Source organism: Balaenoptera acutorostrata, chromosome 6, assembly GCF_949987535.1.
Source record: "Balaenoptera acutorostrata chromosome 6, mBalAcu1.1, whole genome shotgun sequence".
Classification (NCBI taxonomy): domain Eukaryota; kingdom Metazoa; phylum Chordata; class Mammalia; order Artiodactyla; family Balaenopteridae; genus Balaenoptera; species Balaenoptera acutorostrata.
The window spans coordinates 91,700,269-91,724,679 of record NC_080069.1 but is presented as its reverse complement, the minus strand read 5'-3'; the positions used below and the strand labels follow the sequence as shown (position 1 = coordinate 91,724,679).

The 24,411-nt window shown below is 49.0% G+C and overlaps 1 protein-coding gene across 1 annotated transcript in view; it reads left to right on the top strand.

The window, feature by feature from the left end:
* The window catches only part of GABBR2 (gamma-aminobutyric acid type B receptor subunit 2), a 369,399-nt gene that overhangs the window by 338,909 nt on the left and 6,079 nt on the right, over positions 1 to 24,411 (top strand). The window contains exons 14-17 of the mRNA XM_007197049.3: positions 16,170 to 16,280; positions 18,558 to 18,782; positions 20,640 to 20,822; positions 21,219 to 21,348. Of these exons, the coding sequence (XP_007197111.2) occupies positions 16,170 to 16,280; positions 18,558 to 18,782; positions 20,640 to 20,822; positions 21,219 to 21,348 (649 nt within the window). The remainder of the gene's footprint in view (positions 1 to 16,169; positions 16,281 to 18,557; positions 18,783 to 20,639; positions 20,823 to 21,218; positions 21,349 to 24,411) is intronic.

Genomic DNA, 24,411 nt, shown 5'->3' with positions numbered 1-24,411 from the left:
CAGCGGTGGAGTATAGTAGCTCTCTCCAGGTTTCCAATGCTCCAGCTTCCTGATTTAGAGCATCTTTGCACCCTAGTTCTGTTACCTCCCGTTCACACCAAGCTGGCCTTGGACTTGACAGCAGGGAGTCTCCGTGAACCACCAGCCACGTTGTGCCCTGAGTTAGCAGCAGACCCCCGTGAAAGGGTGATAAGAGACAGGTATGGGCATGGCCAGGCCAGGGCTGAGCAGGGCCAGCTCAGCTGCCTGAGGTCTGGGCTAGGCGGTCCAAAGGCTGGGCAGGAGAGAGGCCAGCCTGGCCAAGGACTGAGCTGGGCAGCTTGAGCAGGGTTCTGGGAGCTCCGTTCACTTCTGGAGGCCACAGATCTCACCCCAGGCCAGGGAGAATTACCCACACAAGGAGGCCCTTTGGCCTGGGGGTTGCTGGCCTAGAGGCAGCATGTTGGGGAGTGGGCTTCAGCAGGCATTCCCAGGCCAGGCTGAAAGTATGGGGTAAGCGAGCTGCCTTGGGCCAGCTCAGGGCCAGGACCAAGTCTAGCTTAAGGCCGGGCTTCCCATCCTTTTCCACATCATGGTGCACATAGGAAGCAATATTCTCATAGGACCAGGGTGACCACAGAGGCCGCGTGTGGCTGGAGGTGACTGGCCCCACCCCTGTGCCCCGAGACAGAGGAGAGCACCGTCTTGGGACTTTGTAATCCATTAGTGGCACACCAGTGACCAGGCACCCTTTTGGGTAGCTCTGGATTTGTGTCTAAAGGAAAGGTTTGGGAAGTTAGGCAGACCTGGGTTCAAGTCACTGAATGCCTGTGTAACCTTGAGCCCGTGATTCGGCCTCTCCGAGCCTTATCCAGCATCCCCTAAAATGGGGGTTGTACTAGGGCTCACTCCTGTGGCGACAGTTTAGAGGAAGTGGGACAGTGTTTATGACACGCTTAGCCCAGAATCTGGCACGCAGTGAGCAGTCAGCGCATGTTGGGGGACAGAGGAAGTACAAGTGGTGGAGGGGATGGCGCGGCAGGTAGAGGAGAGGAAGAAGTCCAACACAGTTATCTCTACTTCGAGGCCACACCCCTCCCCAAAGAGAGAGGCAGGAAGCACAGGGGGCCTTGGAGGGGCAGACTTGGGGTGAGAGGACCTAGGAAGATTTCAGAGATGGAGGAATCGGGTGAAGGAAGGGCATCCCAGGACAAGGAAATGGCTCAGAAAAGGACCAGGAAGGAGATTATGGGACTGGGCTATGGATGAGGTGACAGGAGTCAGGGCTGGACAGATATGCCAGGGCTGATCGCAGAGGGTCACGATGCCGGGTTCATGGGTCCGGGTGACTGTCCTGCAATTTGAGGAGCCGCTGAAGCTCTCTGAACGTGGAATTAGCTTGTGTGGAAGGTCACTCTGGAGGGGGAGCTGGGTGAGGGCAAAGGGCACAGGAGTGGTAAGGAGGTCCTGGGAGGCGGCCCAGGGCCCAGTCTGACCTGGGTGGATGTGGGGCAGCTCTCTGAGCTCGCAAACCCGGGGGGAACAGAAGGTTTAAGGGAGAAAGCGATGAGTTCAGACTGGGAAAGGTTAAGTAGGAGGGGCCGGGGGCCCTGATCAGCAGGCGGAGGGCATGAGTGCAGGGAGCTGAGAGGGCACAGCGGAGGAGGGCAAAGACCCAAAGAACCGGGAGAGGACAGGGCCTGGAAGTGAGAGTCAGGTGGCCTCGGGGAGCAGAGGACTAAACGGGCCCCCTGCCTGTGGCTCTAGGAGGTCTCAGAGCCCACCGGGAGCACTGCAGTGGTTTGGAGGTGAGTGGTGGGAGGTAGAGAATGTAGACGGGGGTACAGGCACCCTCTTCAGAGAACTCCACTGAAGGGCCAGAAAAAGGGGCCAAATGGCTTGAGAAGCAGAAAGCAGGACGGAGCTTTGGACCAGGCTGGGGCAGGGCAGGGGGTGGGGAGAGGTGGGGTAACTCGCAGCAGAGGAGCGATCAGGAAGTGCTGGGGGGCTTCTGCCCTCATCATTTATCAGTTAGTGTGAGGGACAAACCGAGTGACTGTTGCCTCATTAAGCTCTTGTTTTTGTTTGTTCTCAGGGCTTAGTTTACGGCAATTCAGTCTTACTGTACCGTGTTGGCATCTGAGGAACACAGGTTTCCCTTCTCTTCTGTTCTCGTCTGTCTGCTCTCCTTTCATTGTTCTACTCACCCCTGCCCCCCGTCCCCCACCCCTGGCCGAGGCCCAGACACCCAGCTATGGGGGGTCAGGCAGGTCCCAGGACCGCAAGAAGAAAGCGCGGTTCTGCTCTCAGGGTAGAGGCAGTGCAGGCACAAGTGGCTCTCAAGCGCGCCCTGGGAACCGTGGTCGGCCCCGCCAGGGGGAGCATGAGGGCGCCAGGCGTCCTGGTCCTGCTGAGCGCAGGTGCAAGCCAGACTCCAGGCAGCTGCGCCAGGGCGTGTGCTTCCCGTCTGGGGTTGCCACCGCAGAGTCGCCAGATGTTGGCACTCAGAGGGAAGGGGCTTGCCTGCCCATGGTTGGCCCGCAGACCTTTCTACTCAGTAACGCTGCTTCTACAAAAATCAGGTGATCACGGGAATAGTTAACCCACATTTCTACATATTCCAGTGTTGGCTGGGCCCTCATGGGCCTTGAGATTCGGGAAGAACTGCCTCAACCCCCAAGGTGGGGAGGTCTGAGGACATTGCGAGCCTGCTAGAGATTTCGGCCCTTTGCCAGCCTTTCTGGTAGGCACAGTCCAGCTCCTGGTTCACAGATGCCATCTCTCTTCTACCCCACAGCACCCCGGGGCAAGTCTCAGGCCCTTTGCCAGGTTCACCAACGTTTCCCTCTCACCCATCAAACATGTCCTGAATTTTAGTAGAACTTCCTGAAGGTGCAAAAGTCTGTGGGGAAGGAACATGTGGCCCAGCCAGCTTCCCTCCTTCTTACTCCCCTCTCAGAAGCAACCAAATCTCTCTTGGCTCCCGGGGTGGATTTGGCCTCCTCTGAACACTTGGTGCCCATGGCACTCACCTTCCCAGAGCTGGCGCTTTCCACCAAACTCACGGCTCCCCCTGAAGGAAATTCTCATCAGCTGCTAAGACAGCAGTGATTTCTCCAACACTGAAGTACAGCTGTCCTCACCCACATCAACTGCTTTCAATCACCTCTCTCTCTCCAATTCTTTTACCAACTAAAGAAAGAACAGTTGTCACACTGACTTCAAAAATGTCCTTAGAAGGGCTTCCCTGGTGGCGCAGTGGTTGAGAATCTGCCTGCCAATGCAGCGGACATGGGTTCGAGCCCTGGTCTGGGAAGATCCCACATGCCGCGGAGCAAATGGGCCCGTGAGCCACAACTACTGAGCCTGCGCGTCTGGAGCCCGTGCTCCACAACAGGAGAGGCCGCGACAGTGAGAGGCCCGCGCACCGCGATGAAGAGTGGCCCCCGCTCGCCGCAACTAGAGAAAGCCCTCGCGCAGAAACGAAGACCCAACACAGCCATAAATAAATAAATAAATAAATAAATCCTTCCTTTAAAAAAAAAAAAAAAATGTCCTTAGAATTAAAACGCCTTCCAAGCATTCGCTTGACTCTGGAACAAGGACTGGAGCTGTGCTGGCCAGGCGGCCCAGATGAGGGAGGGTGGCAGACACGCCCAGCTCACAAGCAGTGACGCACACACACAGGCCCTGTGCTGCCGAGTGTCTCATTTCCAAAAGAAGCCAGAAATCTGGGTGTTCATGTGGAATCACCTGAGGTTTAACTACTGCCTGTGAAGTCTAAAAATGTTAAACACCGTATCGGTGAAGTAACACACCTATGGCCCTGCACACTACCCGAGGGGCACAAGTTTCTCTCTGCTCTAGAGCCGAGGGAAGACTCCCCACCCTGGTGCCCAGCCGTTCCCTGGTGACTGTCTGTTGAGGAGTGCGGAGCCGTCTCCCTGTCCCCAGTCACCGGGCCATCGTTTCACTGGGGAAGTGCCTGTTCGGGCCCTGGCCGTCTCTCATTGCTCAGCGCGGCCAGGCTCGCTGAGCAGTGCATGATGCCCCCCTCGTGCCGGGCAGGCGCTGCAGACCACACAGCTGACGCCTGGGAGGCAGCAGTGCCGTCACCCATTCACAGTGTGCCTTGTGGAAGCCCCCCCATGAGCAAGCACCTCCTGGCTTTGGGTTCAGCAGCAATACCTAGGAGCTCTTCCTGCTCCAGTCTTGCTCCCAGAAGCCTCAGACATAGGCCCACAGAGAGCAGGGGCACCCCTGAAGGCCCACCTCCACAGGGAGGGGAACAGAGCCAAACCACAGAAGCTGAGATGCCCCTACCTGCTTTGCAGGAAAGAGGTCTGGCTTGGCTTTGCCTCTGACTTGCTGTGTCACCTTAAGCAAATCTCTTGTCCTCTCTGAGCCTCAGTTTCCTCACCTGTAACATGGGTATAAAATTCCTGGTTTCTAAGGTCAAAATCAAAGAGAGATCCTATATGAATGCATTTAAGAGCTGCAAAGGGCTAGAAATGGTAGGGCCTATTATTGCACTTGTCAGTCCTTAACTTCCCCAAGACAGTCCTCACCCCAGCTATGACCCTTATACAGCCACAGAATTTCCTGCCAGATTCCAAGGTCAAACTCAGGATGTCTCTCCGAACAGGACCAGGAAGGGGTGCTGGCCCACTGGCATCCTAATGCTGAGCCCGGGCTCCTTGCCCTCCTCAACCAGGTCCCAGCCACCTCCCCTACCTCATCGCCCCTCCGCCAAGCAGGACTCCGTGAGGGACGTGGCCAGTGTGGATAGGGTGAGCGGCTCTGGGCCCCATGCCTGCTGTTCTAGAAGCTGCCCCAGTACACCTGAGCAAGGGTGCATAGTACCAGCAGATTGAATAAGTCCAAAAGCCAGAGGTTGGCCCTCAGGCCAGCTCCAGGGGGCTGACTTGGCCGTGTCTGGCACCTGGGAAGGGTAAGTCCCAATAAAGGTTGGCTGGTGAGCCGCCCACGAGGCTGGCTCCCCCTGTGACAACCCGCAGCATGGTCCAGCGCACAGGGCATGGGACCAAGGTCAGGACACCTGCGTCTGTGTCTCTAATCAGTCACCTACTTGCTGTGAGTCCTTTCCTGGGCCTCAGTTTCTCTGTCTGTAAAAAGAGGAACTGGACTAGAGCATAATCCCCTTAGTGTTTAGAAGGGGGGAGCCAGGGGAGAGGGATTTTGGCTGACACGGTGACTAGAGGACATTCCTGGCATTTAGTGCCCAGGGGCCAGGGGTTCTGAGTGCCCTGCACTGAACAGGACAGTCCCTCACAACAGAGAATCACACGCCCTCCAAAGAAAACAGCTGCCGGAAGTTCCCCCATAGAGAAACCCTTGTGGGTGATCTCACAGGTCCCTTCCCGATTTGGGATTCTGAAAAAAATTCACCCAAACTTGTAATCAAACAGTCTAACAAGAAAATCTTACCCTGAAGTGACAGCTTAGAGCTTGGCTGCCTGGAGATGTGGAGCTGCTGCTGTGGAGATAAGCAGCCGGCCCAGAGGGATCCGGAAGGTCCTCCCAGCTCCAGGGCTCTGTGACTCCCTGTGCTGGGAGATAACGATGATGGTTCACATATAAGGAGTGGGCCTTCCAGTCTCAGGAGCCTGCTAAACTCACTAGTCACCTCTTCTGATCATCTTGCCAAACCTGGGAGGTTGCAGGTGAGGAAATCATGGCTCCGAAAGGCTTAGAGATGTGTTCAGAGTCACACAGCTGGCAAGTGATGGACTTGGGATCTGAACCCAGGGGCCTTTCTCTCCCTGCCAGGCTTCCTTGATGGGACCGCCCCCCATCTTCCCCCAAAAAAGAGGCAGTGTTGACTCACATGCCTTCCCAAGAAAAGAGAAGCATCTCAAGACTCTGAAATGCAGCCCAGAAAGGTCAGACATCCTCCCTCCTCTCCTTACCACACACACTCAAACTCACATTTATATACACACATATACTCACCCCCAGTAGAAAAATCTACCAATTCTACCAGATATTTCAAAAATCAGCTTTGAAATTTTAAAAAAAAGAGGCAGAAAGCCAGCTTCTGGGAGCTGGTCAGAAGGTGGAAGGCACCCCCTCCTTCAAAGAAGCACTAGCCAGGTGGTGCTTGGGAACCCGAGCTACCCACAGCAGTGGCAGCCTAAAAGGTCCGAGGGACCAGAGCCAAGAGCCCCGTGATCACAGGGGAAGCTCGTGGCACCCTTCATGTCCACCACCGGACTCCTCACCCTCCCTACTCAGGGTCTGAACACACAGACATGCAGTGTCAAGTCTGTCCTTGTGCTTAGCTGTCACTCTGTGTCAGAGGCGTGCGAATGACAAAAGGAGTCTACATTCTATCTTTTTTATTTATTGAAGTATAGTTGATTTACAATATTGTGTTAATTACTGCTGTACAGCAAAGTGAGTCAGTTATACGTATATATACATTCTTTTTTTTTAATATCCTTTTCCATTATGGTTTATCATAGGATATTGAATATAGCTCTCTGTGCTATACAGTAGGACCTTGTAGTTTATCCATCCTATACATAAAAGCTCACATCTGCTGACCCCAACCTCCCACTCCAGCCCTCTCCCACCCCCTCCCCCTAGGCAACCACCAGTCTGTTCTCTATGTCTGAGTCTGTTTTTGTTTTATAGATAGGTTCATTTCTGCCATATTTTAGATTCTGTATCTAAGTGATATTATATGGTATCTGTCTTTCTCTTTCTGACTTACTTCATTTGGTATGATGATCTCTAGTTGCATCCATGTTGCTGCAAATGGCATTATTTCATTCTTTTTTATAGCTGAGTAGTATTCCATTGTATATATGTACCACATCTTCTTTACCCATTCATCTGTTGGTGGACATTTAGGTTGTTTCCATGTTTTGGCTACTTGAATAGTGCTGCTATGAACATAGGGATGCATGTTTCTTTTTGAATTATAGTTTTATCCAGGTATATATATGCCCAGGAGTGGGATTGCTGGATCATATAGTAATTCTATTTTTAGTTTTCTGAGGAACCTCCATACTGTTTTCCACAGTGGCTGCACCAACTTACATTCCCACCAACAGTGTAGGAGGGTTCCCTTTTCAAGGAGTCTGCATTCTTAACCAGAGGTCTGCTAAGCTGAGGACCAAATATCACCCTATTGCTTAAGATCCTTTAAGGCCTTGCTGTCCAAAGGGCAGTCTGTGGACCAGCAGCATCAAGCATCCCCTAGGAGCTGCTTAGAAATGCAGCATCCCGGGGCCCACCCAGACCTACTGACCCATCTGCATTTTAACAAGCCCCCTAGGTGGTTTGTGTGCATATTATGGAGTGAGGAGCAGCGCTGGCCCCCTTACTTATTGCACTCCAGCCACACTGGGCTCCTTTTGGTTCCTAAAACATGCTGAAGTCTTTGCCATTTCAGGTCCTGCCTGCTTGCTGTTCCCTCTCCTAGGAATGCTCTCCCCCGAGGTTTTCACATGGCTCGTCTTCCCACCGTTCAGGTCCCAGACTAAATGTCGCCACTTCAGAAGAGCCTTCCCAGACTACCTGATCTGAAGTAGATCCTCTGGCTAGTAGCCCTCAGAGTGCCTCGTTGTTCTCTTTAGGAACACTTACCACCCCTCTACTCGTAGCTGTGCCGTGTGGTTTGTCAACCTCCTGTGCCCTCCACTGGAATGCACGCTCCAAGAAGACAAGCATCCTACGGGTCTTATACACCTGGACCCCAGCATCGAGCACAGTGCACGGCACACAGCAGGCACATGAGAAATACGGATCAAGTCGATTCTGAATGAGTGAATGTAGGACAAATACAGTTGTGAAATGTAAGACAAATATAGTCATCCCTCAGTTATTCAGGCTTACATTAACTATACTGTAAATTAACTCATAGGCTCATTTGCAGATGGGAAACTGAAGTCAAGAAAAGGGCGAGGACTTGCCCAAGGTCACCCAGTAAGTCTAAAACAGGACCCAGCCCTTTGACCTTTCAGGCCTCAATGTTTCAAGCCATGCCCGGACCCTAGCTGGTCCATTTGTGCAGCCTGACAAAGCTGGATGTTTGTAGGGGCCACTGGCCTACACTGTGAATAGTTGCATCATGCAGAGGGACTCTCAGGCCAGCTGCTCCCCTTTCGCTGCACAGATGGGGGAGGCTTTCCCGGACAGCGTCTGCCTGCCTCCCGCTGAGCAGCAGCTAGACCAGGAGTCAGGTGTGAGTACTTGCAGCCTCCGGCCATTGCAGACAGCTTGATTTCATGCAGCACTGAAGCATAGCCTTTGCAGAGCTCTGGGGGCTTCAGGGAGGCCTCTATTGACTGTTTAGCAACTAAGTCATTCCTCCCATGAGCAGCACCTCACAGTTTACAGAGCAGGTATTATACCCACTGTCTCCTTGGAATATGAAGCAGGGCAGGTTGGGGGATGCATGTGGTGAGGAAGGAATGAACATTGGTTTGGGAATCAAACGAATCTCAGCTCTGACACTAGCTGGAGATTTAGGGCAAGTTACTTAACTTCTCTGTGCCTCAGTTTCCTCATCTGTAAAATGAGGTTAACACCTTGATAGATTCTTTTTTTTTCTCATTTTTGGCTGCATTGGGTCTTCGTTGCTACACGCAGGCTTTCTCTAGTTGCGGCGAGCGGGGGCTACTCTTCATTGCGGTGCGCGGGCTTCCCATTCTGGTGGCTTCTCTTGTTGTGAAGCATGGGCTCTAGGCGCGCAGGCTTCAGTAGTTGCAACACGTGGGCTCAGTAGTTGTGGCTCTCAGGCTGTAGAGCGCAGGCTCAGTAGCTGTGGCGCATGGGCTTAGTTGCTCCGCGGCATGTGGGATCTTCCCGGACCAGGGCTTGAACCCGTGTCACCTGCACTGGCAGGCGGATTCTTAACCACTGTGCCGCCAGGGAAGTCCAACCTTGTTAGATTCTTATGAGGCTTCAACAAGATAACGTGTGTAGAGCTCACAGCTTTGCAACTAGCACATTATTGTCACTCACGACAGGGCAGCTCTTGGTGTTCTTAAGGTGGCTGTTATTTGCTGAGGCCAGCCCATTCCCCCTCTGAGGTCATCTCTCATGGAGCCGTCCTGATCTTACTAGGATGGAAGACCCATGAGGACAGGGTTCTTGTCAGCACTGGTTATTGCTGCCTTCCCCATGCCCAGAACAGTACCTGGCAGATGGTAGTGCTTGATAGTTATGGAATGAATGAATGAATGAATGAATGATTACTTAGGTAATTGCCCAAGTGAGCAACAAATAAGGAAGGAAAATAAAGAAGAGAGAAAAGCAAGCTGAAAGTTCTTGTAAGCCAGTTATCCAGGGCAAGGGAAGCATTCTTAGGCCAGTGGAAATGCTGCAGTCCACAACTGCACAGAGAACTGGGCCTAAAATCCTGGCTCAGGCCCTGACGTCAGATCCCGGCATGGCATCTGCAGGGGTCAGTGCCCTGTGCTCACTGGCACCGGGCTGCGTGGCCAGCCCACACTAGGAACAGGGGGAATGCCATAGCCAGGTACAGCCTGGGCCCTCTGGCCCCTCCTTCCCCAGCAGCTCCCCACGCCTCCCCCTGCTCTGCTTCACCCGCTGCCCTGGGAGGGGGGGGTGGGGTGGTGGTCCTCCAAGGTGCCTGAAGTCTGGCTTCATTTAAGGCCAGTGAGTGCCTTCTAGAGTAGCACAGGATGCTGCTGACGGCTTCAACACTTGCAGCCCCACCGAGCCACAGAAGCAGCTCTGTGTCCCCAGCAGGGGGTGAGCCACAGCTGCTGGGTGGACCCTCCACACGGTTCTTTGGTGCCCTCTAGTGGTGCTCTGGTACACGACAACGACACCAAGTAAGGGCTCAGGTTCCCTGCCCTCCCCCGTTGCCTGGTCAGGCATCTCTCCCCATGTGTGTGACTGCTCAGAGCACTCTGAACTCCAGTCCCAAGCACAATGGATCATACAAGAAAAGGCATGGCTCTTACAGTTTGCTTTGAGATTCAATGCAGGGCTCATTTGACTTTATTCAGACTCCCCATCCCCCAGCCTCATGCGTACATAAACTTCATCACTCATAAAACCACCCCAATCACTGCCACTGATTTGTGTCCAGTGTTCACAGCCCTGGGGCTGTGTGAAAGTGACGTTGATGACTGGGAGGTTTTTATGGCTTATTTCCGGATCAGTGCCTGTGTACTGGGAGATGGAGTAGAAGCATCTCTGCTCACCCTTGGGATCATGACTTCTCTGAACTCTGGGCAGGCCCTTGTTTTTTTGCTCCCCTTCCACCTCTGCAGGCGAGGCTGTGCTTAAGCTTAGTGAGATAAATGGGGTACTGAAAGACCAGATATAAGAATTGGGATTTCAGGATTTGAAGAGGTCAGAGCAGACCAGGATGGAGGGCATGAGGAGGAGAGGGCTACAAACGAGGTAAAAGGTAACCAGGCTGGAATGTCAGCTACAGAAGCGAGAGGACAGAGCTAGCAGCAGTTCCACGAAAACTACCTATGGGGTCTTAATCAACCGTAAGGAACATATGAATCACCAATGAAAGGTAGTTATTTAGAAAGGCAAGGAGATCTGGAGCAAGGGTGCTTAGTACCACCTGAAGTGTTGAGCTCAATTCTAGGTTTTCAGATCAATAGTAAACTCAAGCAGTTTAGGAGGAGCAGGTCGACTTGTGGGGGAAGGTGATATGTACCTTCACTGCAGATCTTCCCCTCATGAGGAAGAGTGTGCAGACTTAAGGAGAGAATTCAGTACCATTCTGAGGAGCCCCGGAGGAAAGACGAGGATCAATGGTGGAGGTATAAGAGGAGAAGGTTCTGGTTCAATAAAAGAAAAACTGTGCAACCATCTCACCAAGAGTGGGAGGGAGGGGACTCTGTCACTGGAGGTATATAAGCCAGGCAATCATCGTTAGCTTCCCATGAATAGAGTTTTCATTACATTGAACAATGGGGTATGACAGAATCAGTCCTCTCTACAAAGAGAATCTAAGAGTTCATCATAAATGACTGCCTTTCATTGTAGAACAACAGACACTATCATCATTAATGGGTTTGCTGTTCGCGCATGGCTGTAATGGGCCTGTGCTACTGCGTTCTGAGGTCTGCTTAGTTGTCAGACATTGGAGAAAACCAAGTTACGCCACTAAGTCACTGTTGACCTTGGGACCAAGTCCTTTCTCAGTCTCCTCAATTACACAATGAAAGGACATCAGGAAGGCCCCACCACTCTTAGACTCCAGCTCAGCTCCTGGGTCAGTAGCAGCGGAGGGGAAATCTCTAGCCCTGGCAACTCTGACTATGGTTCCTGGGGATCACCTTTCCCTGGTGTGTCTCTCACAAGTACCCACTGCCACCACTGCAGAGGGCCCTGTAGCACTCCAGCCTGTGTGTGTACTCAAGGATCATGGAACCAAAGAGGCTAACGTAAGGCTTTCTGTGGCTTGGGACAAAGAAAGGGAAATCAAGCCTGAGAGAGCATGCAACTGGATGATCTAGTTATAAAGTGGCCTGAGCCCTGCGGCTCCACCCCTCCCAGCTCCTCCTGTATCCATATGGGAGCACCATCTTTCCCCAACTCACAGGTACCAGGCAATGGCATGCCTTGAAGGTCAGCCCTAGTGAGCAGGGCTAAGAGAAATAGGGTTTCCATCCCCCATGTGCTTAAGGCCTGCCTTTCACATCCCTGGATCCCACCAATGTGCCCCTTCTTCCTAGTGACTGACCCTGGGCATGCCTACCCCTTACCCTCAGGAGTGTGGCTTTACCCTGGGCCTTAAGAGGCAACATCCAGAACACAGTTCTTTGATGAGATACCCTCAGTGGGATCTGTGCTAAAGACAGATTTGCAAGGACATCTTCAACTTAGTAAATTTGTTGTTGGTAGTGTATGGATGTAGCAATTTTGAAACTATTTTGTGTCTATTATAGGATTGAGAAAATGAGTGAATATCTTGATGTTGTTAGAAACCAGGGATCTCACTGTAAGAGAATAAAGATGCAAATATGGAATGGGGGAGAGCAAGCAAGAACACTGTGGTGTTGGATTTTATTTATATCTATAGATAGATGATAAAGAGAGTGATGGTAGATGGATGGGTAGATAGATAGATAGATAGATAAAGGGGCCTAGAAGTAATGATACCCTAGGAACAGTGAGCACATCAGTGCCCAGATCTCGGTTTCTAAATACTATTCTCTGCTACAAAGAACCAGGACTCCTCAGAGAAATGGCTGATTCCAAGACTAGGGCAAGGAAAATACAAGGAGAGCCTGGAACCTCTTGTGCCAAGAAGTAGGAAAGTGCTCAAAAAAATTATGGGGACATGTTGAAAAATCACAGGAGACAGCATGAAGGGGTTTCCTACTAGCCAAATCTGGAAAATTTTGAACAAAATGAATAATAGTAGTAATGGATTATAAAACACTGAATCTAAAAGGATCCCATAAGTCTATACTGATATACATAAATGAGTGGAAGGAAAGATCTTGTTTACAATATATTGCCAAGTATTTAAATGGAATGTTAGAGTTAGAAAGTCACCATTTTGCAGCCACCAAAGTAATATGACTCAGATAGGAATCATCAATGGAAGCTGCAACCACTGAGTTAATGTTTGTGGGGGAACAGGATACCCACACAGTCTCAAAGTATCTCCCACAGATTATTTATTAATTACAAGAGGGAAACGGTACCTTTGAAGTGGAGAGATCTGGCTGACATCACCTCAACCAAATGACCAAAAACATCACCAATAATGGGACAAAGTGCCATCAAATGCCCCTGATGTGAAACACTGAGGAGGTGAGAAGATCACTTACATAGAATTCCTACCAAGAATACATAACCTGAATTCAATCATGAAAACACATTCAGACATACCCAAACTGAGGGATATTCTACAAAATAAATGACCTGAAATATCAATGACATAACAGACTGAAGTAGACTGAGGTCTTTTTTTTTTTAATTGAAGTGTAATTGATTTACCATGTTATGCCCATCTCTGCTGTGCAGCAAAGTGACTCAGTTATACACACATACACATGCATTCTTTTTTATATTCTTTTCCATTGTGGTTTACCCCAGGAGATTGGATATAGTTCCCTGTGCTATACAGTAGGACCTTGTTGTTATCCATTCTAAATATAATAGTTTGCATCTACCAACCCCAAACTCCTAGTCCATCCCTCTCCCTCCCTCCCTTCCCCTTGGCAACCCCAAGTCTGATCTCTATGTCTGTGTGTCTGTTTCTGTTTCATAGATAAGTTCATTTGGGTCATATTTTAGATCCCACATATAAGTGATATCATGTGGTATTTGTCTTTCCCTTTCTGACTTCCTTCACTGCATCCATGTTGCTGCAAATGGCATTATTTCGTTCTTTTTTTATGGCTGAGTAGTATTCCATTGTATATATGTACCACATCTTCTTTATCCATTCATCTGTCGATGGACATTTAGGATGTTTCCATGTTTTGCCTATTGTAAATAGTGCTGCTATGAACATGGGGGTGCATGTATCTTTTTGAATTATAGTTTTATCCAGGTATATGCCCAGGAGTGGGACTGCTGGATCATATGGTAATTCTATTTTTAGTTTTCTGAGGAACCTCCATACTCTTTTCCATAGTGGCTGCACCAACTGACATTGCCACAAGCAGTGTAGGAGGGTTCCCTTTTCTCCACACCCTCTCCAGCATATGTTATTTGTAGACTTTTTTTTTTTTTTAATCTTTGGTTGCGTTGGGTCTTTGTTGCTGCACGCGGGCTTTCTCTAGTTGCAGTGAGTGGGGGCTGTGCTTCGTTGTGGTGCGCGGGCTTCTCATCACAGTGGCTTCTCTTGTTGCAGAGCAGGGGCTCTAGGCGCATGGGCTTAGTTGCTCTGAGGCATGTGGGATCTTCCCGGACCAGGGCTCAAACCTGTGTCCCCTGCATTGGCAGGCAGATTCTTAACCACTGTGCCACCAGGGAAGCCCCTAGACATTTTAGTGATGGCCATTCTGATCGGTGTGAGGTGGTACCTCATTGTAGTTTTGATTTGCAGTTCCCTAACAGTGATGTTGAGCATCTTTTCACATGCTTATTGGCCATCTGTATGTCTTCTTAATAGATATTTTTCCAAAGGTCTTCTGCCCATTTTTTGATTGGGTTGTTTTTTTGCTGTTGAGTTGTATGAGCTGTTTATATATTTTGGAGATTAAGCCCTTGTTGGTCACATCATTTGCAAATACCTTCTCCCAGTCCATAGGTTGTCTTTTTGGTCCCCCCATCCCCACCCAGCAGCATGCAGGATCTTGGTTCTCTGACCAGGGGTTGAACCCATGCCCTCTGCAGTGGAAGCACGGAGTCTTAACCACTGGACCACCACATAAGTCCCTATCTTTTCGGGGTTTTTTTGTTTGTCGTTTTTTAAAAATTGTTTATTTTTGGCTGCATTGGGTCTTCGTTGCTGCGCACAGGCTTTCTCTAGTTGCGGCGAGCAGGGGTACTCTTGTTGCGGCACGCGGGCCTCTCATTGCAGTGGCTTCTCTTGTTGCAGAGCACGGGCTCTAGGCGCGCAGGCTTCAGTAGTTGTGGCTCACAGGCTCTAGAGTGCAGGCTCAGTAGTTGTGGCGCACGGGCTTAGTTGCTCCGCGGCATGTGGGATCTTCCCGGACCAGGGCTCGAACCCATGTCCCCTGCATTGGCAGGTGGATTCTTAACCACTGCACCACCAGGGAAATCCCTCTTTTCGTTTTTTTAATGGTTTCCTTTGCTATGCAAAAGCTTTTAAGTTTAATTAGGTCCCATTTATTTTTATTCCTACTGCTTTGGGAGACTGACCTAAGAAAACACTGGTATGATTTATGTCACAGAATGTTTTGTCTATGTTCTCTTCTAGGAGGTTTATGGTGTCATGTCTAACATTTAAATCTCAAGCCATTTTGAGTTTTTTGTGTGTGCACGGTGTGAGGGTGTGTTCTAACTTTATTGATTTACATGCGGCTGTCCAACTTTCACAGCACCACTTGCTGAAGAGACTTTTTCCCATTTTATACTCTTGCCTCCTTTGTCAAAGATTAATTGACTGTAGGTGTGTGGGTTTATTTCTGGGCTTGCTGAGGTCTTGAGATTGAAGGAGGAAGGGCTGATTCCAAGGCTGACTACAGACATGATAAGTAAATGCAACACATGGTCCTGGATTGGGTCCTTAAAGGACATTATTGTGCCAATTAGCAAAATTAAAAAATAGGTAGTGTATTAGATAATATACTGTATCAATGTTAAATTTCCTGAATTTGGTAGGTATATGTGGTTATATAAGAGAATCTCCTGTTCTTAGGAAAAATATGCGAGATATTTAGGGGTGAAGAAGGGCCAGGATGTCTGCAACTTACTCTCAAATAGTTCATTAAAAAAATATACCTACAGTACATATTTTTTCACTCCCTTGTTGTCTTTTTCTCCTCTTGCCACCATCTGGCTGATTCTCTCCTGGAGTTTCTCAGTTCAAATTCTTGAGAGAGAGAACGGTGCTTGGGTTGGATCCTCTCCACCACCCCTCTTTGGGCAGAGCACTTTGCACTAGGAAACCTCATAGGTCCCTGACAAGCCTCGGATTGGCTACCTAAGGTCAGGTGCCCACCCCTTGTCCAATCAACTCTGGCCCAGAGTGCATCATGTGGTACATAACACAGCTGCCACCACTGCTCCCTCCATGGAGGTGGTGGGCAAGAAGATCTCCTTCCTTAAAGGGGTTTGGCAGGCCCCGTGCTTGGTCTAGCCAGTAGATACTATCTCCCAGCTACCTGAGTTAATTCCAGAGACACCTGAAGGCCTCCACACCTAACTTTGTGCTTCATTCTCACCCTTACTCTTTTAACAAATGTTATAGAAAGATGCCTGCTCTGGGCCAGGTCTTGTGCTAGGTACTAGGGGCACAGAAGTGACCCAGTCCCTACTCCTGAGCTCTGACTCAAGCTGGAAATGCATGAAGAACTCCGATAACTGAAGGTCAGAGCTGAATCACGACCAACAAACAGAAGGCAGTCAACGCTGGTTGAGGCCTGAGTCCCATGGAACACAGAGATGGGGTCCAAAAGGCCTCCTGGATGGTAGCACTGGCTGTGGCTCATGGGAGGGAAAAGGACTATGAAACAGGGACCTGGCTGCTGGGAGGGTGCCCAGTGCCATCCCTGGGTTTCTGTTTTCTCTTTGCACAGCCGGACCCGGCAGGACGGGACATCTCCATCCGACCTCTCCTAGAGCACTGTGAGAACACCCACATGACCATCTGGCTTGGCATCGTCTATGCCTATAAGGGGCTTCTCATGGTAGGTGCAGAGCGGGAGGCAGAGTGGGGGAAATGCTTCTCTGTCAGAGCTCTCTCTCCTAAGCGCCTCCGTCAACATAAAAATAAACAGAGCCCCCAGGACTAAGCACTTGCTCTTTGCCAGTCTCGGTGCCTGGCACGTGTCATTTCAATCCCACAACAGTCACATGAGATAGGTACAAATAATGTCCCCATTTCACTGTGAGTGTGCCTCCCAGCTGCCACTGTCCTGCTCCCTGACAGCAGTCTGTTGGTACCTAGCGCACGTTCACATCCTGTGGGAGATGAGTGGAATCATCTCCATTTGGAGATGGGGGAAATCAGGCTCAGACAAGTTACATGATTTGCCAAAGGCCGCCTGGTAACCTCCAATTTCCAAACCCAATACTCTTTCCACTCCATTCATTTGTTATACACAGATCACATACCAAGCCCATCTCACACGACTGTGGAATTTCAAAGTTAGGAAGGACTTGAAAGGGCAGTCCCACCCGACCTTATTCTGGGTTGACCCTTGAATCTTCTCTCCACATCCTGTGCAAACCATGCCTGCAACTGCACCCTCCTCAGATCCTTCCACAGTGAAGTGAAGCTGTGATCGGCCTCTGTGGCAGAGAGGAGGCACACAGAGCCCCTGTGAGAGAGCAGGCATCTGGAGCACCCATCCAGCCCTGACGCACATTGCCAAGGGACCCCAGGCAGGCCATTTGGCCTTGCCTAGCCTCTGCTTCTTCCCCTCCAGGATGTGGAAAGCCATGCCCAGCTGTAGGATTGAAGGCACCGCACACGAAGGAACCAGCACGAAGCAAGCTTTCAACAGCGTGGTTTCCATCCCTCATGCAGTATCTGCTTCCTGGGCTTCTGGTTCCTATTTTAATTGGAATTAAAAACAATAATAAATCAGTCTGTGAGATAACACACTTAAAAGAGAGGAAAACAACTATGGTTGTAAAAAATACCAATTACAAAATAATTATTAACTTACTCTTATAACGGATGTAACAGTTTACAAAATGCTTTCACATCCATCCTCTCATTTCATCTGGACAGAAGCCCTGTGAGATAGTGTAGGCCCTTGGGATGATGTTACATGGTTCGTGCAGGTGTTGGATGCCCCAGACTTCAGAGGTAAGGCCAGAGGGAAAGGAAGCCTTTGTAGGACAGCCTCCTGGAGGGGCTGGACCACAGCCGAAGCCCCTGCAGCGGTCAGCAGCTGTGGTCAGCTCTCCCTCCTGCCCACACCACCATTCTACCCAGCATTCCATCTGCACTTTCTCTGCAGCCTGCCCTCCCCTCAGACAACACATGATAGCTAAACCCTCAACACCCTACTTTACATCACATTTGACTTCTACCCTATTCATTTCTGTTGGAAATGTACTGGTTAGGAGTAGAGCTGCAAGTGACAGAAAACCCACAATAACAGTAGTTTTTAAAAAAGATAATTTCCTTCTCAGGTAAGCAAAAGGGCTGGTGTGGAGGCTACTAGAATCTGAGCTCCTTGCATTTTGTCTTCCTCATCTTCATCATACAGCTTCCACATCATGGTCTAAGATGACTTTATGGTCTAAGATAGCTGCTCAAGCTCCAGCCATCACATTCCACTCCATCTGCTAGGAAGGTGGAAGAGGAACAGCCTTTTCCTCTAAAGACACTTCCCAGAACTTGTACACACCACTTCCACCTACATGGCATTGTCTAGAACCCAATCATATGCCACACCTAGCTTCAAGGACGGCTAGGAAATGTAGTCTCTCTACTCTGGGTGGCTATGTGCATTGAGGGTCCCAGACACAGGGGCTCTGCCTGGTTTAACAGAAAAAAGACTAGCCTTAACTTCTAGAGACACAGTCCACTGTTGCCACCATATTGCTCTGTGGCCTTGGGCAAGCCCCTTCCTCTCTTTTGGGCCTTCAGGTTCTCTGTAGAGGGAGGGGATGTGGTTGAGATTGTGGTTGAGATTGTGTCTGAAGTTCTTTCCCACTGTGGCCTCCTGTGGGTCTGTGTGTGAACCAGTGGTGGAGGTGAAGGAGGACCAGACAGTGTAACACCCCAGTCTGCATTTCCTTGGCAGGACTCAACCCAGGGCCACAAGTGGAGACAGACTGTGATATCCAGAAGACCTGGCCAGCAGCAAACCCCCAGCCTCCCTCCCCCAAGCCCCCACTTCAGAGTAGGGAGGAGTAACAGAATAACCCTCAGTTCAGTAGCTTCTCAGAGCAGGAGTGTATGCCACCACCTGGTAACGACCGTCTCCCTTTTCTGTTCACCGTTCCAGTTGTTCGGTTGTTTCTTAGCTTGGGAGACCCGAAACGTCAGCATCCCCGCACTCAATGACAGCAAGTACATTGGGATGAGCGTCTACAACGTGGGGATCATGTGCATCATCGGGGCTGCCGTCTCCTTCCTGACCCGGGACCAGCCTAACGTGCAGTTCTGCATTGTGGCCCTGGTCATCATCTTCTGCAGCACCATCACCCTCTGCCTGGTGTTTGTGCCAAAGGTACGGGGCAGGTGCCAGCAATCCCCCCCACTCACCACCCTGGCGTCTGGCCTCTGACTCCATCACAAGGGCAATGCTGTGTTTCTCCCACTTTCTACAAGTTTTATACACTCTTTTTTTTTTTTTAATGATGAACACAATTCACATCACAGAAAGTTTGGAAAATGCAGAAAAGCAAAAAACCAGATTTTTCAGAAATCTCACATAGTCCTGCCACCCAAAAATAATCACTGTTAATGTTTTGGTTTGATTTTTTACTGTTAATATTTTTGATGTGTTTCCTTCCAACCTCTTTTTTAATGGTTTAGGGCAGTGATGCTTTTTCAGATATAGCTGTAATTATAGCACACTTTGCAATTTGCCTTTTTAACTTAACTTTTGCCCTTTGTATCTTCCCACATTCATAACCATTGTTGAGGGGAAGTTCCATAATTTACTCAACCACTTGATCCCTGATTGGTGAACATTACAGTTGTTTCCAGATTTTTTATATTATAAATGAACTTTTTTTTCTACATAATACATTTTCCTTGTTTCCGATTCTTCCCTTAAGGTAGAGTCACAGAAGTAGTATTAGTGGGTCAAAAGGAATAACCATTTTTAACAACCACTTATGTTTTTCATTCGTCTGAAGGGCTGACCTGAGAGATATTTTCCAAACATTATCCTACCCAGCAGTGGGCAGGTGAATCAGAGGCCTTGACCCCTGCTGTTGGCTGATCTGTGTAGAGGAAAACCTGACCTTCATGGGTCTCAAGAGTAAAAGCAGCAGCAGGAAACAGAGGTAGTTGAGAAGTCATTGACCCAAGTTAGGGAGTGTCTGCCTTAGAGAAAGGGGAGAGGAGAGATTGCTGGGGGTCCCATGGCTCCTCCAGCCTCCTGGGCGCCCAGTCAGTCCCTAAGCAGTGTCAGCTCTGCTCTAGAACACCTCTGGCATACACTCCCTCCTTTCGTTGTCAACACTTTCCCAGGCTCCAGGCTCACACCACAGCTTCTCTGCCTGCATTCTGACTTCCTCTCCACCCTGTAAAAGATGCCAGATGATTCTAAGCCCAGCTCTGACAGGGTCACTCTGCTTTGTCACCCTTGATAGCTCCTCACTGCCTTCCTGGCTCCAGGATCAATTCCCCGACACTGGGCTGGCTTTCAGGACCATTGGATCTCCTTGTCTCCCCCAGAGAACTCTGTCTACCATCCAACTGCCCTTCTCTATAAGTGCCCTGAGCCCTAGGCCTCCCTGCATTTGCATATGCCATTTCTTCCCCCTGGACTTCCTTTACCCTTACCATCCTTCCAGACCCTCCACAGACCCCAGCCCAGGCCCAGGGCACCGTGGTGAGCACTCTGCCCTGGATGCCTCTGGCCTGGTGAAGATCCTCCTCCATCCCTGCCCCTCGCCTCTGAACCACAGGTCCTGGTGGACAGAGGCCGTGGCCATGGTTCTAACAAGCACAAGCCTTCACTTTCCTCCCATTGTCTTCACAGCTGTCACCTACAGCTGTTTATTTTCTACGTGGAGCTAGGCCTAAGGCAGAGTGAGGCTCAGCTGGAGCTAGGCCTAAGGGGCCCTGGGTGGCCTCTGCAGGATAGCTGGGGTGTGGGTGGAATCAGGATCAGGAGACCAGACATCTAGTGGCAAGGAAGAAAACCGAGACTCTGCAAGGGGAAGGGGGCTGCCCAAGGGCATACACAAACGAGGGACAGAAACAAGTCTGAGCCCAGGGCTCCAGACTCCCAGCCTGTGTCGTTCCTGGGGCCCCATGTTGCCTCCAGCGCAGGACCCGCTGGAAGCAGCTGGATGGGCATGGGAGGAAGGGCCCCAGGGCCCTCTTTTCAGCCCCACCTTTGTCCTTACAGCTCATCACTCTGAGAACAAACCCAGACGCAGCAACTCAGAACAGACGATTCCAGTTCACTCAGAATCAGAAGAAAGAAGATTCTAAAACCTCCACCTCAGTCACCAGCGTGAACCAAGCAAGCACGTCCCGCCTAGAGGGCCTGCAGTCAGAAAACCATCGCCTGCGAATGAAGATCACAGAGGTACCTCCCACAGCACTGGTCGCCAGGGCCCCATCCTCCCATGAGTCCCTCTGCCCTGTGCAGGCACTTTCTGGGCTGCCGCTCCCCACCACGTCCCCTCTAGAGCATCCCCACATCATGGCTGTGTAGTCCCATCTACCGTCATTATGGCTGCAAGAACCGGGAGGAGCATAAACTAGACAGAGACAGTTTGTCAGAATCTGACAGGAGTTTATTACCCACCTGGCCCAGGCTCTGGGGTCCAGCAATGCCCGATTCAAGACATCCTCAGAAAGAAAGGAGTTCTTAAAGATTTGTGATTATACTAGTGAGTTGGGAAAACTCAAGTTTTCCACCTGGGGCCAGGGCAGGGGCTGGGCCGGGTGCTCTGACTCAGCTGGAGCCTTTGTCTTCTAGCTGGACAAAGACTTGGAAGAGGTCACCATGCAGCTACAGGACACACCAGAAAAGACCACCTACATTAAACAGAACCACTACCAAGAACTCAACGACATCCTCAACCTGGGGAACTTCACTGAGAGCACAGGTAGGAGGAGGTGGGACCCCTGGGTATGAGACACCAGTCATCCATTTTACAGATGAAGAAACTGAGGCTCAGAGAGAGGGGTGGGGCAGGTCTGAAGTCACACAAACCAAGCTGGAGTATCTGGAACCCACGTCTTCTGAGCACAGTTCAGTGTTTGTTTGGAGCCCCACCTGGGGATCCACCTATGCACGGGGCTTCTTTTTCTCAGTCCCTTGGGCTCCAGTTCCATGTGTACCCCACATGGCCAGCATTCCCAGCGTTCTGACTGGGGGCACATTGTTCTTAGTGAATAATGTACCCGTACTTCTTCCAACATTTCACAGTTTCACACACCTCATCAACGTACAGGAAAGGAATAGTAAGATGACATGACGTTTGATCCCACCAACCACTTGGGAAATAATACAGTCCATTTTTTGCCTACATTTAGGCAAAATTTTAAAAAGATTACCAGTGTTGATAAGAGCGTATGGAAATGGACACTCTCCTGCAATGTTTTGGAAGTCGGTCTGGCACTCTCCAAATGTCTGGTGTTAAGCCCCTTGACTAGCAATTCCCCTAGCGGGAGGCTTCCCCTAGAAAATAATCCCACAGGGTCAAAGGTGTAGACACATAGTGCTTATCATAACACTACTTGTAGGTGAGAAAAGCTGGAATTAACATGTTCGTCATTTGGAGTGGTTTCATGAATTATGATACAGCAAAACAAGGCATATAATACAGTTATTTAAAAGTGAGGTACATCTCTTTGTACAGATATGGAAAGATCTCTAAATGAGAAAAGCAGTATGAAGACCAGCATTATGATACACACAATATGCACACACATGTATGTGTATACGTGTGTGTGTGTGTAAGTGCCTTTTTTAAAAGGTCTGGTAGAGCAAACACCAGATTGTTAACAATATCCACCTGTGGGAAGGGGACAGTATGTGTGGAGAGTGGGTGAGAAGGGATTCTTTTATGTTTCATTTTATATACTTCTCTACTGTTTGCATCTTGTCATTAGTATATATTCATTAATTTTATAAAATTTGTTTAAATCAATGAAAAATCTTTAGTTTCTTTTATTATTACATAAGTATTTTATTATATAAGCAATATTATAAAATTCATATTATATTAGATGTAGATTGTTTAAAAATGTCTAGAGTCAGATAAGTAACAAGGAAGTTGAAAGAAAAAAAGTATTCCTGATTATTTTAGTATCTAGTAAAGGTGGGCATTTCAAATTAGTGGAGAAAAATTAATTATTCAACAAATTTCATTGGGATAAATGGGTAGCCATCTGGAAAAGAATAAAGTTAGATCCTTACCTCACAACTTACACAAAAATAAATTCCAGATGGATAAAAGATTTAAATATAAAAAGTGAAAACCATGAATGTACTAGAAGAAAGCATAGGAGAATTTCTTTTGTAATCTCAGCAGGAGGGAAACCTTTTCAGTTTGATGCAAAACAGAGAAACCATAAAAAAAAAGTTGATGAATTTAAATACAAAAGAAATTTTGTTAACAATGTGAAAGCCATCATAAGTACAGTCAAAAAAATCAAACAAACTAAGCCAAAAAATATTATCTCTCTCAGGTAATAAGCTTATTCCCTTATATAAAAAGAAATTATATGTAATTACATACAAAGTATATATAACTATATACAAACTAATAAGAAAAAGACCAACAAACCAAAAGAAAAATGGGCAAAAGAGTTCTCATTAAAGTAAATAAAAGTGGTGCTTATGTTTATGAAAAGATGCTCAGTCCCCCTCCTAATTAAAGGAATGCAAATTAATTTGCAGTGAAATACCATTTTTACCTATAAGACTAACAAAGATCAGAGATCAAAAAGTTGCTGAGAGTGGGAGGCAACAGGTGGCGAAACACTGCTACCTGAAATAGAAATTGTTCTGACCCAGCAACTCCAATTTGGGAATTTATCCTAAGGATATACAGTCAACTCTCATTACTCACGGTAATCGCGTTCTACAAAGTCCCTGTGAACCGTGAATTCCTAGGGGAGACACAGGGTTAGGTTCCTGCAAGCCTCTCCCAGGTGGACATTTTCATCAACTGATCAATACATAATTTTGTTTTATGTGTGTTTCTACTGGAAGACACCTTGTTTAATATACACTGTTGATTCCTTAACACTGAACTCATAGTCAACAGCACTGTAACTCGTATCTGGACGACACATCTAACACACATTCTCTCCATCCGGCACATCACGGCTTAGGAGAACAATGGACAGCACTTCAGCACTAGGCTTCGGAGCCATTTTAAACAGCGAAAGCACCAACACAACGCACAAAAATGTGAAAAACGTGGTACTTCATAGACCACAATAAGGATACTTATTTATAATATGAGAGGTAAAACAAGAAGGCAGAGCCTTGTTCAACCTCAGCTGGGAGAGCGACTCAGATTTTTGATGCTCAGTGTGTGTTATCGAATGACAGTGAAAGCACCACGAGTATTGACTCTGGGGTTACAAATAAATTTTAGCAAGTAGGCGAGTTCACACACACAGAATCTGTGAATGAAGAGGATTGACTGTATTCACATGGATGCAAAATGACACACATATAAGGTTGCCCTAACCCTAACCCTGCAGCAGAAAAAGAAAAGCCTGCGCACGGGCTTTCTCTAGTTGCGGCGAGCGGGGGTACTCTTCATTGTGGTGCACAGGCTTCTCGTTGCAGTGGCTTCTCTCTCTTGTTGCGGAGCACGGGCTCTAGGCACGCGGGCTTCAGTAGTTGTGGCTCGAGGGCTACACAGCACAGGCTCGGTAGTTGTGGCGCACAGGCTTAGCTGCTCTGCGGCATGTGGGATTCCTGGACCAGGGCTCGAACCCATGTCCCCTGCATTGGCAGGCGGATTCTTAACCACTGTGCCACCTGGGAAGCGCAGCACCCATACTCTTTTCCAAACCAAATGAATCCAGATCTCTTAGGTGGGGGCCATGTTTTTATATTTCATGTTTCTTTAGTTCTCTCCAGGTGGTTCTGAAGCACAAAGATGGTTGAGAGCATCATGTTTTGTGGCTACACAGTATTTCTGTGA